Source organism: Schistocerca nitens, chromosome 1 (assembly GCF_023898315.1).
Source record: "Schistocerca nitens isolate TAMUIC-IGC-003100 chromosome 1, iqSchNite1.1, whole genome shotgun sequence".
Lineage (NCBI taxonomy): Eukaryota > Metazoa > Arthropoda > Insecta > Orthoptera > Acrididae > Schistocerca > Schistocerca nitens.
In genome coordinates, this window is record NC_064614.1 from 1,060,244,495 (window position 1) to 1,060,262,525 (window position 18,031).

The 18,031-nt window shown below is 44.6% G+C and overlaps 1 protein-coding gene across 8 annotated transcripts in view; it reads left to right on the forward strand.

Moving 5' to 3' along the window:
- The window catches only part of LOC126197766 (inter-alpha-trypsin inhibitor heavy chain H4-like), a 204,436-nt gene that overhangs the window by 127,179 nt on the left and 59,226 nt on the right, over nt 1–18,031 (forward strand). For 4 of the 8 annotated variants that reach the window (XM_049934662.1, XM_049934666.1, XM_049934664.1 and 1 more), the window contains exon 13: nt 8,559–8,681. The exons of 2 other annotated variants lie outside the window; for them this stretch is intronic. In XM_049934662.1, the coding sequence (XP_049790619.1) occupies nt 8,559–8,681 (123 nt within the window). The remainder of the gene's footprint in view (nt 1–8,558; nt 8,682–18,031) is intronic. 2 more of the 8 variants (XM_049934663.1, XM_049934665.1) reach the window with 1 other exon arrangement.

Below are 18,031 nucleotides of genomic sequence, written 5' to 3' on the forward strand. Positions count from 1 at the left end.
ACAATGCTTTTCGAAATGGAACACCGAGACACCCGCAAGCCTGTCGATGAGGAAGATGAGATTAAGTGTACAGGATAATAAGTGTACCTTCCAATAGCTGTTGGGAGGGCTTTGCAATATCACAAACTCTTCCGGTCTCCATATGTTGCGAATTCTTCCACATTTTTGCCAATGAGAAATATCGCCTCTGTGTTTTATTTCCACCAGCCTGTGTTGTGGTAGCTGTGTAGTATATGCAATGCGATGTTCAGCTTTCTGTGAGAGCCAGATGATCGAAACATGTTAATGTCGGTTTAGCAGCAGCTGACACGGATCTCTAAGTCATGGTAGAAAAAACAAAGTGTATGGCAGTGTACACTGATTGGGTGTGTTACAAACGAAAAAACAATGTATTAAATTGCCTATGAAGGAACAATAGAGGAAACCTGTCGTGTCATTGATAGTCAGTTGGATTGGTCACCCTACAGTACAGGTGATGAAACTTTACTGTGGTAGCGAGTACGATAATGAACCACCTGCCCCAGTGAACCAATGCCTGTATATTTAATATGATCGCCTTATATGTTTTGGTGATAGACATGAATGCACCCTGAGAGACACAGATGTCCTTCGGATTGCAGTAGCCGGCCGCTGTGACCGAGCGATTCTAGGCGCTACAGTCCGGAACTGCGTTGCTCCTACGGTCACAGGTTCGAATCTTGACTCGGGCATGGGTGTGTGTGATGTCCTCAGGTTACTTAAGTTTAAGTAGTTCTAAGTCTAGGGGACCGATGACCTCATATGTTAAGTCTCATAGCGCTTAGAGCCATTTGAACCATATTTCTTTTATTGCAGTACCTGTATGTAGTTTGAAGATGAGTAGCAACGCAGTAGAAAAATCTTCGTGCTTCCTCCATGCCACGTATGATGCGGAGTCTTCCTAATTTTCCCAAGAAGAAACACCACTTTAACTCCTCATACTATATCTTCTATTAAATCGTGTAGCAGGGGAAATCTTCGTTTGGCTCTGGCTCTGGCTCTGGCCTTACACACTTACACACGAGACTCAGAGGGCCATAGACACGGGTTCCCAGGTAGATACCGTGTTTCTCGACTTCCGCAAGGCGTTCGATACGGTTCCCCACAGTCGTTTAATGAACAAAGTAAGAGCATATGGACTATCAGACCAATTGTGTGATTGGATTGAAGAGTTCCTAGATAACAGAACGCAGCACGTCATTCTCAATGGAGAGAAGTCTTCCGAAGTAAGAGTGATTTCAGGTGTGCCGCAGGGGAGTGTCGTAGGACCGTTGCTATTCACAATATACATAAATGACCTTGTGGATGACATCGGAAGTTCACTGAGGCTTTTTGCGGATGATGCTGTGGTATATCGAGAGGTTGTAGCAATGGAAAATTGACTTCACTTAAAACTTCCGGGCTGATAGGCCGTGGTCGAAGTATAAAACTGTCTCCTAACGTTTCGTCTCCGACTGCGGGAGACATCATCGGAGGTAAAACGGCGAACTGCGAAGATGACTCGAGGAGGCGTTGATTATATAGGCAGTACAGAGGGCGCCACTGTCGATCACGTGGCGTCGGCTATGAGATTGTCTCTGGTAATGCCAACATTCACGATTGAAAGTAATCGATCGTCACGCTTGCGGTGCAACGCTGACATCCAAATTTTATCCAGTTTAACACCTTCGTCTTTCCTGTTAAAATTATTACGATGTTTATCAATCTCCTCGAGTCATCTTCGCAGTTCGCCGTTTTACCTCCGATGATGTCTCCCGCAGTCGGAGACGAAACGTTAGGAGACAGTTTTATACTTCGACCACGGCCTATCAGCCCGGAAGTTTTAAGTGAAGTCAATACCGGCCGTGAAAGTTTACATTGTATGATCAATGGAAAATTGTACAGAAATGCAGTAGGATCTGCAGCGAATTGACGCATGGTGCAGGGAATGGCAATTGAATCCCAATGTAGGAAAGTGTAATGTGCTGCGAATACATAGAAAGATAGATCCCTTATCATTTACCTACAAAATAGCAGGTCAGCAACTGGAAGCAGTTAATTCCATAAATTATCTGGGAGTACACATTAGGAGTGGCTTAAAATGGAATGATCATATAAAGTTGATCGTTGGTAAAGCAGATGCCAGACTGAGATTCATTGGAAGAATTCTAAGGAAATGCAATCCGAAAACAAAGAAAGTAGGTCACAGTACGCTTGTTCGCCCACTGCTTGAATACTGCTCAGCAGTGTGGGATCCGTACCAGATAGGGTTGATAGAAGAGATAGAGAAGATCCAACGGAGAGCACCGCGCTTCGTTACAGGATCATTCAGTAATCGCGAAAGCGTTACGGAGATGATAGATAAACTCCAGTGAAAGACTCTGCAGGAGAGACGCTCAGTAGCTCGGTACGGGCATTTGTTGAAGTTTCGAGAACATACCCTCACCGAATAGTCAAGCAGTATATTTCTCCCTCCTACGTATATCTCGCGAAGAGACCATGAGGATAAAATCAGAGAGATTAGAGCCCACACAGAAGCATACCGACAATCCTTCTTTCCACGAACAATACGAGACTGGAATAGAAGGGAGAACCGATAGAGGTACTCAAGGTACCCTCCGCCACACACCGTCAGGTGGCTTGCGGAGTGTGGATGTAGATGTAGATGTAGATGTACACGGTTGTCGGAGCTACGAAATGTTGCCATTTACATCAAGTGGTCAAACGCGCTTATGTCACATTAAGTCAGCTCGTCCCGTTTCCCCACAGGTTGCAGAAGGTCTTAGATAGAGCGCTGGCCGACTTCTGTTCAGATCCGACTTAAAGTGTGACAAATACATGGACGTAGCTGCAGGGAGGGCAGGGCAGAGACTTAGGAGCAGCTACAAATGCAGAGGGACTGTCTAAAAAACAGCGCTGGCGTTTGGGATCCTTAGCAGGTAGGTTCGAAAAAAGGTGACTCGTTTCGAGATACGAGAGTGGTGCGAATGTGATTCACCAGCGGCTGTATTCATTAAAAGACGTATCTACAGGATCCAACGCAAATATGGTTAAATTGATAGATTTGATTCCAAATTGCGGACAGCATCTCTACCAGAAAACGTTAACACTATCAGCGGCCCGTGTAGACTCAATACCACTTTTTTATACAGGGTGATGGTAACATAAGCATTATGATCGTGTTTTTAATAGCGCGCTCTTTACGCAAAATATATATTCTGGCTTGTAGAATCCCTCTATGGTAAGCTTCAGATACCATTTTCCACCAGTGTTCCTCTAAAAGAACATCGTCTTCCATTCAGGGATTCCCTTTTGGTCTGCCTGGTGAGTGTGATCCGACTACTGAAAAAACATCCTCGCAATGCAAACTGACTCTCATGATCAGTTTAATTACTTAGCCTATCAAATCGATATCGATGACTTGCTACCTGACGGGTGGAAGAGATTGCTAGGGCATGATTCTTGACTAGTGTTTCTTTCTTTTCCATTGCAGCAATATCTTTTAACGAAAGTTCGTACTCCCACCTACACATGGCGAGACAGGCTCTGACGATTTGTTTCGTAAATGCTAGTATGATATAGCATCGCACTGGTAAAACGGGACTTGTCATAGTGTAAAAACAGCTACGGTTCTTTTGAATTATAGCCCGCTGTCGTCAAACGTAAAATGAATGTGTGCCAATGGCGTGAAAGATTGTCTGAAATGGTTTTAATACACACGTGCACGATAATTTATTTACAGACACTAAACGCGAGATACGCTCTCAGGTCGTGTAATTTGTTCAGCAAGCTGATAGAAATAGATTAAAATGGATTTTTTTCTTTCGAGTTTAAATTCTCGCTTTTTCTTTACTCCATTGACGGTTTAGAGATAATGACATTCTGCGGTGATTAGTAATTTTCGCAGCAAAATAGTCGAAGCTTTTTTTTCCTGATTTTACACATGGTGGATATGTCTCTGCTGATCATCCGTTAACTGGTGGCGGTACACTTCGCTGGATGTCGCAAAATAATGAGATGCGAACTGTAATCTGGAGCCGAACGTAAAAAACTGTACCGATTTTGCTCATAAAACTAAAAGAAAAAAGACTTTAGCTATTTTCGTGGAAAGAGGACGTTTATTATGGGCGCCATTGTGTGTTTCTTCTTTAATACTTGCATTGATGTTAAATAGTCAAGGGCAGAACGGTAAACTGTTACGGGCAAGTTCCCTAACAGGCCGCAGATCTCCTTCGGTCAGGATAGCAGGTATTTATCACTGTTCTGAGGGATGCCGGCGTTAGGCAATGGTCGCTTTAGGTAGCAGGGTCTTCCTGTTTCACAAGCAGCTGACTTTTGAAATAGCCTTCTGGAGAGTTCTCCTGTTAGGGGTGGCGGGTCTATGCTACAAAATTTCCCTTTTGTGTTGCCTAGGAGCGTTGCGTCAAGGCATGCTGCATATCGGGACGGAACGCAAAGGGCCTGGTGAGGCCTGCGGCCATAGAGGGCTCGGCAGAAAAACAGCAGAGGATGGACAGTGGCCTGCCCGTGCTGCAGGGTGGTCGGCGGAGAAGCCGGCCATTTGAGAAGCATGTGTTCTCCATGTAAATCGATTGATGGAGGAAGGCAGGGTGAGGGAGGGAGGGAGGGGAGAGGGCCACGGTCTCTGGCTGTTTGTGATTGTACATTGAAGAGAATGCACGTTCAACTACCAATCCCTTTGTAGTCTTTTAGGACGACGATTTTCCCCAGTACATATGCTGCATTATGACCCGTTCATAATGAGTGCTGGTTTTTTCATGACAATTTCGAAGTGTAATTCGAACTGTGACGCAATGTTTTTCATCAGTTGTGATAGCGGTTATTGGCTTCGATTACCTGGGCCGCAGGTGGGTTTTTGACCAGGCATCTATCTGTAGCGAAATCTGACGTCAAGCAGCGATAGGTACTGTTTGCTTACAGGTAATACACTTTTTAAAGTCCTCTCTGTCGAAAACCAGCGCCTCGTCAGTTGAACATATTTCCCACTAAAAAGAACAACGGTAGTACCTTAATCCCCTGCCTTTTTCCTGCCAGCTTGTGGGATAAGGGTAGTGTTTGAGTGCGTCTGTCCCTATTTTCGAGTGGTATTCCGAAATTTTTCCCCAGCAAGATAACACCAGTTGTAAGGTGTCGCCAATTTTTTACATGTATTTCGCTTTTATGCCGTCCTTGTGTAGCGCTATGCATATGGTTGTGTAATGAGGCCCATTCTTTGTGATGAATTGTGTAGTTAGGATCAATCTTTGGGTCAGTTTCCCGGCCAAACTAAATAAATTACAATAATCTAATCTTCCTCTCTAGCCTGTGGTGGTTTCATTGTATTATGGGGGGTGCACTTGGGCTTTCCACGCAGGACGACCAGGGTTCGAGTGCCGGAAGGTCACCACCAATTTTAATTTCCCGTCATTTCCCAGGTGGGGGATGGGGTGGGTTTTCAGCACAGCCATGGGACAACGAAATTTCCTCCAAAATTCGAAATTACCACCAAAATTCGAAATTACCACCAAAATTTAAAATTTCAACCAAAATTCAATATTTTCCACCAATAGGTTGGTTGGTTGGTTTTTGGGGAAGGAGACCAGACAGCGTGGTCATCGGTCTCATCGGATTAGGGAAGGATGGGGAAGGAAGTCGGCCGTGCCCTTTCAGACGAACCATCCCGGCATTTGCCTGGAGTGATTTAGGGAAATCACGGAAAACCTAAATCTGGATGGCCGGACGCGGGATTGAACCGTCGTTCTCCCGAATGCGAGTCCAGTGTCCACCAACAGGGTAGGATGGGGTAGGGGGTGGGGTGAGGGAGGGGAGGCGGATGGAGAGAGGCAGGGGCCGACGTGCAGGCTAAGAAAAACATGTGATGTCATCCAGGGGGTGGGCATGGTCAAGGACGGGGTTGGGCGGGTGTGGTCGGGAGTGGGGGGCGATTAATTGATCAACTTAAATAATCTGCATATAAACTCGATTTCAAAAGTGTCCTCGTAGCCCCAACTCCCTACTACCGCTGTGGTTCTTCAGTGCTCTATGCTAAGCCCTCATTACACCATATGACATGTCAAAGTTATAAGGTAGGAATATTTCCCTGTGCAGGATGTCAGCAACAATCTGAAAAGCTTGGAAGCTTGTTGCCAGGTAGGTTTCGCTTAGAAATAACTCTTTAGAAAAAAAATCGATACGTTGCGCCGTTCCCGAGTTAATTAACGTTGCATTTATGCAATGACGCCGTCGCGCCCGCAAACTCAAGTGGTCCACCAGATACAGTTGGTGTTCAGTTTGAAGCGTTCCTATCGCGGCTTGCTTACCTTTGCATTATGTCTTAGGAAATACAAGATATTTCTCGAAATGAAGCACTTCATGAATTATGGAACTGTCTGTTATTCGGTACAGGATGATGAAAGCATTTAATTTTGAATACTTTTCCTGTAAATCTATTTTTTTTTTAGTATACGTAGTTTCATATTTTGTAAATCCAAAAGTGCAATGGTGGTTGACGGCACACAAGATGTTTCTTGACCTTATAAGTTAATTAATGTTACTACACACAAGAGAAAATTACTTTAAAGGACAAGACTGTCGGAAAACGAGTGGTCAATTTAAACAATGTAACAATTAACGATATCTCACTGAAACACTAGATCGTTCCGTCATGAAACTACCGATCTGAACTTAGTTTGAACGGTTAAACGTTATTATCTGTTATTTTACTTGACAGGAAAGGCTTATTGATTTAGTTCTTGCCCGCATCTCGTGGTCGTGCGGTAGCGTTCTCGCTTCCCACGCCCGGGTTCCCGGGTTCGATTCCCGGCGGGGTCAGGGATTTTCTCTGCCTCGTGATGGCTGGGTGTTGTGTGCTGTCCTTAGGTTAGTTAGGTTTAAGTAGTTCTAAGTTCTAGGGGACTGATGACCATAGATGTTAAGTCCCATAGTTCTCAGAGCCATTTGAACCAATTTAGTTCTTACTGAAATTGAATCAGTTAAATTCATATAACTGTCATTATTCCAGATAATGAGAGCATATAGTGGACTTACGAATATCCTAGCTCATGTCTAGGTTATGAAGGGAAGAAATTAACAATATACAAACCGTTTCTGAACGCTTTTGAACGTCAAACATTTAATTTGCATAAAGCTTACTTGTGTGAACATTACATAATTCACGCGTAATTTGATAATTGACACAGAGTATTTCACATGTGATATTCGTTCTTCTTTACTGACAAGGGGGCCTATGTGTAAAATAACCCTATAAGTTGTTCTCATAGCGTGGATGTGTTGTGTACATAGTTCCGCGTAGTCAGCGCGTACACACCTTTCCCACTAGAGCGCGCCCCGCTAAGCACAACAGCGCAGGTGCAGCGCTCGTCCGTCCCCGCACTACGAGATGGCGCTGCCATAGAGACGGACCAAATTCTGCTTCCGCCGATCCACGTATTAATACGTAACGCAGCCAATGAGATTGCTGCTGATGTAGAACCTTTTCTCCTCGCGGATCACACTCGCGCAGTGAGACATGAATGTGCGAGGTATTATAACAAGTGTACAGACCTCCGATTTGTCAGTCTGCATTTGCCTGCACCAGTCTGTACCAGTCTGCGTTTGTCTGTACCAGTTTATAGACAAGTTTCAGTCTGCGCCTAATAAGATTACCATATTCCTGTACATAGCCATGAAGATAAATGTATAGACACTTTTGTCAAGTATCAGAGATATATGTGAGAATAAGATTAACGTACCAAAACCAAAGGAACTTCAGATTGTCAATTTTGGTCACCGTCAATCTGCTACTCTAAGCGTGCAAGTGGCATTTCTATCATCTGACCTAACGGCAGAAGATAATCACGCCACGATAAGACCACGAGACGTATTGTTGACACTCGCCTACTTCGTTAGAGCGACAAGCCAAATAATCTGATGGTGTGTGTACTGAAGGTCTTACAGTACGCACACCACAAGATGATAGTGCACGTGAATGGTGAGCCCTTCGTTCGGATTCGATCCTTACTAGTGTCCCACGTCTAAGTTTTGGTACCGCTCTCTTATTCATTAGTTTTATTTTTTTTACAGTTATAGTTTTTATTTTTTATTGCAAAGTAAATTCCCATGCACTGTAGCCGACAGTTAAATAATTACATAATGGCCTTTAGGTATGTCTGACCTCATGAAGAAAAATCTAGACAACCTCTCTGATGAAGCTTCCATTTTGCTTCGTGAGCTGATTCAACCATTCCAGACCAAAAACTTGTTTTTTCTCATCTTCGTTAAATAATTTACATTGTAATTCAATACAGACCAAGTAACACAGTCCCACCATCACTCAAACTTTAAAGAAACCATTTTTTACTAATGCCGCTAATTAAGGTTAAGAATCTCACGCGCGCAGTGCTGCTGCAACATAAACTAGACATTGAGACCTTCCTTATCTTTAATCCCAACAAAAATAGTCGTGGTTCTTATTGGCCACGCTGTACTAAAGCTCTCTTGCCTATGACGCAAGGTGTCAGCACTTGTTGCAGTGGAACATGCGTTGTGTTGTTGTGTTGTAGCAGCGTATGCTCCGGCTTCCTTCCAAGGACTACCGCCGCCTCCTGGGCTTCACGCAATGCATTCGTTACCACAGAGCTGGCCGCAACTCATGTCGCACCGTACATTCCCATTCCGTCATCAATGTGAGTACCATACGCATAAACTACTTGCTACCAGAAATAAGATGCAAGTGTAACAGGAAACTGGTATTGTTGCTTGTCCAAAGGATGTTGTGTTTCTTTCCCAACAGCTGTCAGTGTCCAATAGTAGACTTCGGCCTCATGTGCAGATGTTGATGTTGGTTAGAGTCGAGTAGGATTCAGTTTTAGGCCTATCTAGCTCGCGCCTCGCGCTTGCAGGCTAGCTCACGTGGCCCGCCAGAGTGGCAAGTTGAGACGACAGCTGCGAGAAACATCTGAAGCATTTGGCCGTAGTGTGACATAAACTTTGTTTTAATTGCTTGGCGCGCTTTGCTTACTACCTGCCATGTATTTCCTGATATCCTAAAAAAACTGTTGAATGTCAAGCCGTAAAGTCCAAACAAAGATATTGTCAATACTTCTACTGCCGCACTTGTGATACCTATTCTAACAAGGACATGCCACGACGTTGGGATCACGCAGTTACTTTAGACTTTGTAAACCTATAATAGGCTATTAAAACAACATAATGTGCAAATAATAAGGTATACTACTCTTGCAATTCCGAAAAAATCTCAAGAAAAGTCTTATGCGTCTACTATGAAAGTGATGTATTTGTGCGGATGTTCCAGCAGCAAGAAGTCATTGTGGTCAAGTGGTTTGGCGGCACAGTAGCTCAGCGTGTTCAGTCAGACGGTTAACTGCCTTCTGTAATGAAGAAACTGAGTGAACGGATCAACAGTGAACTTCAACGGGTGTTATGGGACGTCCGCCCCGAACAAATGCAACGAACAAAATGATATAAAAAAGTGGTTGTGATTCGCTAACAGCAAGCGGGGCGTGGAGAACGCATTAGTTCTAAGGGAAGAAATTAATATACAAACCGTCTCTGAATGCTTTTGAACATAAAACATTTAATTTGCATAAAGCTTACTTGTGTGAACATTACATAATTCATGCGTAATTTGATAATTGACACAGAGTATTTCACATGTGATATTCTTTCTTCTTTACTGACAAGGGGGCTTATGTGTAAAATAACCCTATAAGTTGTTCTCATAGCGTAGATGATAGTGCACGTGAATGGTGAGCCTTGGTTCGGGTTCGATCCTTACTACTGTCCGACGTCTAAGTTTTGGTATCGCTCTCATATTCGGCTTTAGTTTTACTTTTTTACAGCTATAGATTTTATTTTTTATTTTGTTATTGCAAAGTAAATTCCCATGCACTGTCACCGACAGTTAAATAATTACATAATGACGTAATGAACCCCGCAAACGCTTCTTTTAATCTATTTTTTCTTCATCACTGGTCACTTGATTTAATTTATATGAGAAAAAAACATGAATTTTCATGAAGTTATAGTGAAATTCGTATTTTACTTGGCTATTTACTATTTTTAATTAAATTTTCAACGACGAGGGTCAGGCTTGGATAGCCCAAGTCAAACCTCGATAAATAAGGATGCGAATGGAAGTTATTCACAATCAGTAATATAATAAGTCTCAATGTGACAGACCACAAGAGTGATGTACGATCACTTGTCGTATGTGCTCTCGACATCACACTTTGCAGGATATTATTTGTCATACAGACACGGAAAACATAAATTGAAACTTCATGCAAATACTTAATGCAAATCCAAGTGGTTTTCTTTTTCATTACATTACGTCTCAAATGTCACATAGATTAAATAATATGACCAGTGATGAAAAATAATTGATTGGTAATTATGCTTGAACGGAAGTCGAACCGTCGCCTCATACAGGATCATCTTATGAACCTTGAGCGCTATTCACTTTTTTTAACTCATTTTGTTCATTATCGTTCATTCTGTTTGTTCGGGGCGGACGTCCCCTGAAGCTTGTTCAGTTTCAACATTGATCCATTAACTCAGTTTTTTATTCCAGAGGGCAGCTAACCCTCTGCCCGAACACACTGGGCTACAGTGCCGGCAGATCACTTGACCACCATGAACTCTAACGTCCGGTACCTACGCACAGATACATAAGCCACATAACAGACACGTCATACTTCCTTTCAGATTTTCTATGAATAGCCAGAGTAGTGCACAGGTATACTTGCACATTATGTTGTTTTAATGGCCTACTAAAGGTGTACAAAGTCTGAAGTAAATCCTTGATCTCTATGTCATGGCCTCCCCTAGTAAGTAAATAATGCATCCAAATTATCGTACAAATTAGTTGCAACACGAAAACCGAAAATTTTTCGGTGCTCATATATAGTTCTCCTCTCGGATTGCAAGGCCAGTATGTTATGTCTTCGTGACGTTATCAGCATTTTTCGAACTAAAAAAGAAAACTACCTTTCCGAAAGCTAAATCTCTGCTGATCTGATAAAAATAACCATATTCAAACGAGAGGTATGTAAAAAACTATAGTTTTTTATTGGTGATGAAGAATAAAAGCGCAGGAATTAAACGCACCAGTCGCAATTTCCTTGAGAAAATCTCATCCGTTTGGCAAACTGCTGCGTGAAGAGCTCCGTAACTGTCTGCTGTACATCGTCTTCCGACAGGAATCGTCAACACTTCGAGGTCATTTTTAAGCAACCGAAGGCATGGTAGTCGCATGGAGAGAGATCAGGACTATAGGGCTGTTGCTCTAATGCCTACCACTAGAGTTGGCGTAACACCTGCGTTACGACATTTGCGATATGGAAAAGTGAGTTATCACGAAGCAGTAGCACCCGTTGCCACAACCAAAGATAAATGTCAGCGAATACCACAAGGTATATAAGGAGTTGTATTTTGGATGGTATATTCTGTTGTATATTATGTTGTACATATTTGTTGTATATTCTGTTATATTTTCTATGGTATACCACATGGTATCCGCTGACACTTTTTTCGGATGTATTTTGGATGGTTTTCCAGTCAGTTGGCAGGTGATGGATGGAATGCTGACATCACAGTTACAGTTAGCGTAAACCAGTTATGTTGACAACTGACGCAGCGTATATACACTCCTGGAAATTGAAATAAGAACACCGTGAATTCATTGTCCCAGGAAGAGGAAACTTTATTGACACATTCCTGGGGTCAGATACATCACATGATCACACTGACAGAACCACAGGCACATAGACACAGGCAACAGAGAATGCACAATGTCGGCACTAGTACAGTGTATATCCACCTTTCGCAGCAATGCAGGCTGCTATTCTCCCATGGAGACGATCGTAGAGATGCTGGATGTAGTCCTGTGGAACGGCTTGCCATGCCATTTCCACCTGGCGCCTCAGTTGGACCAGCGTTCGTGCTGGACGTGCAGACCGCGTGAGACGACGCTTCATCCAGTCCCAAACATGCTCAATGGGGGACAGATCCGGAGATCTTGCTGCCAAGGTTGTTGACTTACACCTTCTAGAGCACGTTGGGTGGCACGGGATACATGCGGACGTGCATTGTCCTGTTGGAACAGCAAGTTCCCTTGCCGGTCTAGGAATGGTAGAACGATGGGTTCGATGACGGTTTGGATGTACCGTGCACTATTCAGTGTCCCCTCGACGATCACCAGTGGTGTACGGCCAGTGTAGGAGATCGCTCCCCACACCATGATGCCAGGTGTTGGCCCTGTGTGCCTCGGTCGTATGCAGTCCTGATTGTGGCGCTCACCTGCACGGCGCCAAACACGCATACGACCATCATTGGCACCAAGGCAGAAGCGACTCTCATCGCTGAAGACGACACGTCTCCATTCGTCCCTCCATTCACGCCTGTCGCGACACCACTGGAGGCGGGCTGCACGATGTTGGGGCGTGAGCGGAAGACGGCGTAACGGTGTGCGGGACCGTAGCCCAGCTTCATGGAGACGGTTGCGAATGGTCCTCGCCGATACCCCAGGAGCAACAGTGTCCCTAATTTGCTGGGAAGTGGCGGTGCGGTCCCCTACGGCACTGCGTAGGATCCTACGGTCTTGGCGTGCATCCGTGCGTCGCTGCGGTCCGGTCCCAGGTCGACGGGCACGTGCACCTTCCGCCGACCACTGGCGACAACATCGATGTACTGTGGAGACCTCACGCCCCACGTGTTGAGCAATTCGGCGGTACGTCCACCCGGCCTCCCGCATGCCCACTATACGCCCTCGCTCAAAGTCCGTCAACTGCACATACGGTTCACGTCCACGCTGTCGCGGCATGCTACCAGTGTTAAAGACTGCGATGGAGCTCCGTATGCCACGGCTAACTGGCTGACACTGACGGCGGCGGTGCACAAATGCTGCGCAGCTAGCGCCATTCGACGGCCAACACCGCGGTTCCTGGTGTGTCCGCTGTGCCGTGCGTGTGATCATTGCTTGTACAGCCCTCTCGCAGTGTCCGGAGCAAGTATGGTGGGTCTGACAGACCGGTGTCAATGTGTTCTTTTTTCCATTTCCAGGAGTGTATGAATAGTGATAACCCCTTCAGCATCAACTAAGGCCAACTAAGGCCTGAAGATGGCGCACTGAAGCGCCGAAACAGGTAGCTACACAATAAAAAAGATCATAAAGACGGCTGTAGGCGCTTCATTTTCTTACAGTAGTGAACTGTCGTGGTCGCCAAGACCCCAGTCAAAATAATGGACATACCAAAAGTGCTAGCAAATGGTTAAAGAAGACAATACCATTGGAAGAGGCATAAAGAGAAGGAGAAAGTGGAAGTGGGAGAGAGCCAGAGACAGAGTATGTGACAGTGACAACGAGGAGGTGTGAGAGAGAGAGTGACAGTGGGAAGAGGCAGCAGCAGTGCAAAGAATGACATAGTAGCAGTATGATACAGCAAAAAAAAGCGCGAATGTGTTCGCCTGCCACAATTTTTGGGGAAATTTTACAGGTGCTGAGGAAGGTAGAATGAGACAGCTGGTACCCCAATTTTCAATCAGAGTCTTTTGAATAAACAGGAACGTATTCGCATATTTGGTGCGATTATATGAGTATTTTTCCGCTTGTTATACACTCGCATTCAGAAGAAAACAGAGCACCTTGGACGTCTAGAGATAGGACGTTCGTATTCACAGGATACGTACACTAGTATGTTCTGCACAAATGATTAGCATTTCAGTCGCCACGGGTCAGGATGTGTCCTGTTGCCTAACAGTCAAAGGGTCTTCCATGAGCCACGATAACTTGTTCCAAGTGTGATGACATCGACGCATATGAGGCGCAAATGGCACCCTGTGGTACAGCCATCCATGCTGGATTCACCTGGTTCCAAAGTTCAGCTGTGTGGTTGGCATTGGGTCACAACACTGCACCTGTCATTTCACCATGTCCCATACATATTTGATTGGCGACAAGTCTCGTGATCTGGCGGGCCAGGGCGAAATGCTAACATCCTGTGACATTAAGAAGGCACATGTTCGTGCAGCAACAGCATACCACGTCATAAGAGATTGAGTTGGCGCTGTATGTCTTGTGCGAATGCAGTCACTGAGATGCCGCTCCCCCTGTCTGCGGTGAACCAAAATGCGGCCTTCATTTCCAAAGAAACAGAACCTGTATTCGTCCGAAAACACTATCTGATGCCATTCCTATCTCCAGTGACGTCGTTTCATACACCATTGCTGTCTAGCATGTTTCTGCGCATTCGTCAAAGGTAGGCGGAGATGCGGATGACGCGCACGTTACCATTGCCGTAATAAACAGCAATGGACTGTCAGTCCTGATAGTGTAAGATGTGTTACAGTGTCCCACTTTTGTGCCAGAGCCGAGAAGAAAGCAGATGTGTCCTGCAATGCCATTTGGTAGAGGTGTCGATCTTCACGGTGTTACGTCGGTGCCATTTGTTACGTTATTATATAAAAAATTATATATATATATATATATATATATATATATATATATATATGTATGTATTTTTATTTGTGAACATTAATTTCTCTTTTGTTAGAGCATGATTCTTTCTCTCAGGGATATTATCTTTTCTTATCACTTTTACTTACGTGCATAAGTAAAGATGAAACGGGTTCTTGAAGGGCAGCTGTTATTCATGTACCAACTTTAGATTTTGAACGTGATAACTAAAATATAGTTGCCGTAAACTGAATTGAATGTAATTTTGTTAATATCTATTTATTGATTGCAAAGCAAGGCTCGAGAGAATTTCGATTGTTGCCGTGGAGCGGCAAAGAAAAAACTTACTGAACTCATGGAATCTGTATAATATAAAAATGAGTTTTAACGTAAATTAATTATCTGTTGCAATTTAAAATGGTTCTTACAACGAAATCTCTCGCATTTACAGTTACTGTTAACACTGAAAAATAAATTAATACTTCGGCGCGTAATGGCCGACCAGAGGCTGCATCGGAAGATGAGCTTCCCGCAGCGCAAATTAATGAAAAAATGCTTATTAAAAATAATTAGCCACTGTGAGCATTTGAAGTGACAACTACTACAGAGAAATTCATTTTGTGATAATAATAATAATAAGTTTATTTTAGTAGAATACAGAATAACTTACATAAAATATGTGTAGCTGCTCAATGGCTGCCTTCCGTATCGCGAAACAAAACAGTGTATGTACCATAAAGTACGTCCTTCCTCCTCGGCCGTACAATCTCGTCTCTTTCGATCCTTTTTTTATTTTCATAGACATTAAATAAAGATGCTACTCTTAATTTATCGCTGCATATCAGTTGTTTCAAGAACATTAACTGTATCTTTTATACTAATTATATTCATAAAATACGTTAACTACGGTTCACAACCGACAAAAATGTCAATATTTATGTGACGTACCGTCACAACGGGGCACGGGGGGGGGGGGGGGGGGCGGAATCTGGGTGGTCCGATCTGAGCCGTCTTGTCGTGTTGTACGGCCTTCCGTGAAGCATTCCCGATCCCCCTCCCTTGTTCTGCCGAAACACGAGCAGCAATTTCCCGGATGGATGCATCACATTCCCTCATGCCAAAAATGCACCCTCTTTCAAACTCATTGATTTAACGGTACGGTTCGTGCATTCAATTTGCGAGGCATCCTGCACGTCTACTCAAATTACACTGACCCGTTACCTTCGGTTTATAGCGACAACTACAGCCGCAGGCACACTCTACCGATAGGTGGTGTTGCTCCACGATATCGATGTTGATCTTGAACCGCGGGCCGACATGGTTTAAACGATTATATCATTTCTGCAGAATATCCTAATATACATGTCGGGTGAATATGAACGTCCTGTCTCTAGTTATTCAAGGTGTTCTGTTTTTTTTTCTGAACGTGAGTGTTCGATAGCAGGCCAGCCTGCTGCTGTGTGTGGTCTGCTCCCGTTAATCACCGCCTTTGCTGCGGCGAGCCCTGCCCTCGATCAATATCGATGTTCATGAGCGAAACCAGTCATAGTCTGGTTCTTCGGCCGTGATTCTGCAACGTGTAAAGGAATTGGAAAGACTATCACATTATTGCATTTACTGTACGTTGGAAGATGGCGAATACTGATGGCCGCACCTGGAGTAAAAAATTTCCGAGGTTTTACTGCTCCCCCATTCGGATCTCCAGGTGGCTATTACTTCAGGGAGTGTCATCAAATCAGGATCAGGATACTGAACGTAAGACCATTTCAAAGAGCAGGAGAACTGGAAAATCTGAGGAGAGAAATGGACAAACCTGAAGTGAACATAATTGGTTTATACGAGATTTCAGTGCCTGTGTTATTCTGCTGACTGCGGCGACCACAGCCGTTACGAAACACATCAGATGAATTCTCAATTGCGAATAATGACTTCCATCAGCTATAGAATGGAATGACGGCAGTGAAAATCTGTGCCGGACCTGGACTCGAACCCGGTAATCCCGCTTATCGCGATTACGTCTGATCTGTACGGGAATGCAGATTATGGATGCGCGAGTACAGATCGCAGACGTATGGTTGATGACATATGGAAGTTTCGGTCTGGCCGTGAGTCGTGCACGGATAGCCAAATGGTAAGGCGACCGCTCGCGATAAGCGGGATTACCGGGTTCGAGTCCAGGTCCGGCACAGACTTTCACTGCCGTCATTCCATTCTATAGCTGATGGTAGTCATTATTCGAAGTTGCGAATTCATGTGATATAATTGGTTTAAGTGATGTGAAGCAGGCAGATAGTGGTGAAATAGTGTCAGATAATTACACAATGTTTTACTTCGAAGGAATAGTACGCTATCTATGAGGTTGACCAAGGGCAGATTGTGATGGCCCGGAGGCTCGGCACGAACGCTTCAGCAACTGCACGACTTGTTGGGTGTTAGAGGAGTGCTGTGGTGAGTGCCTTCAACACATGGCGAAACCAAGGTCAAACCACATCAAAACGTCGTAAGGTTGGGCGGTCATCCCTCATTATAGATGTCGGACGTCGTAGGTTGAGCAGAGTGGTAAAACGAGACAGGAGGCGAACTGTGACCGAAATAACACCAAACTTTAATGGTGGGCAATGTACAAGTGTCTCTGAACACACAGTGCACCTAACGCTGGTAGAGATGGGCCTCCGCAGCCGACGACCCGTGCATGTGCCAATGTTTACACCACGACATTGTCAACTACGACTGAAATGGATACGTGACCATCGGCACTGGACGTTGGTGCAGTGACAGAGCGTTAATTGGTCTGATGAATCCCGATACCTTCTTCATCATGCCGATGGGAAGGCGCGAATCCGTCGTCTTCCAGGGGAACAACTCCCTGACACCTGGACTGCGAGACGGAGACAAGCTGGCTGGCAGAGTCGTGTCTAGACGTATCAGGGGTCCATATCACTCCAACTGCACACGCCCCACACCACTATAGAGCCTCCACCATCTTGAACAGTCCCCTCCTGGCATGCAGGGTCCAAGGATTCATGAGGCTGTCTCCATACCCGTACACTTCCATCCACTCGATACAATTTGAAAAGAGTCTTGTCCGATCACTCAACATGTTTCCAGTCATCAACAGTCCATTGTCGGTCGTGACAGGCCCAGGCGAGGCTTAAAGCTTTCTGTCGTGCAGTCATCAAGGGTACACGAGTGGGCCTTCGGCTCCGAAAGCCCATATCGATGATGTTTCGTTGAATGGTTCGCAGTCTGACACTTGTTCACGGCCCAGCATTCAAATCTGCAGCAATTTGCGTAAGGGTTGCACTTCTGTCACGTTAAACGTTTCTCTTGAGTCGTCATTGGTCCCGTTCTTGCAGGATCTTTTTCCGGCCGCATCGATGTCGAAGGTTTGATGTTTTACCGGATTCCTGATATTCACGGCACACTCGTGAAATGATCGTACGGAAAATCCTCACTTCATCGCTACGTCGGCGATGCTGTCTCCTATCACTCGTGCTCCGAATATAACACCACTTCCAAACTCACTTAAATCTTGATAATCTGCCATTGTAGCAGCAGTAA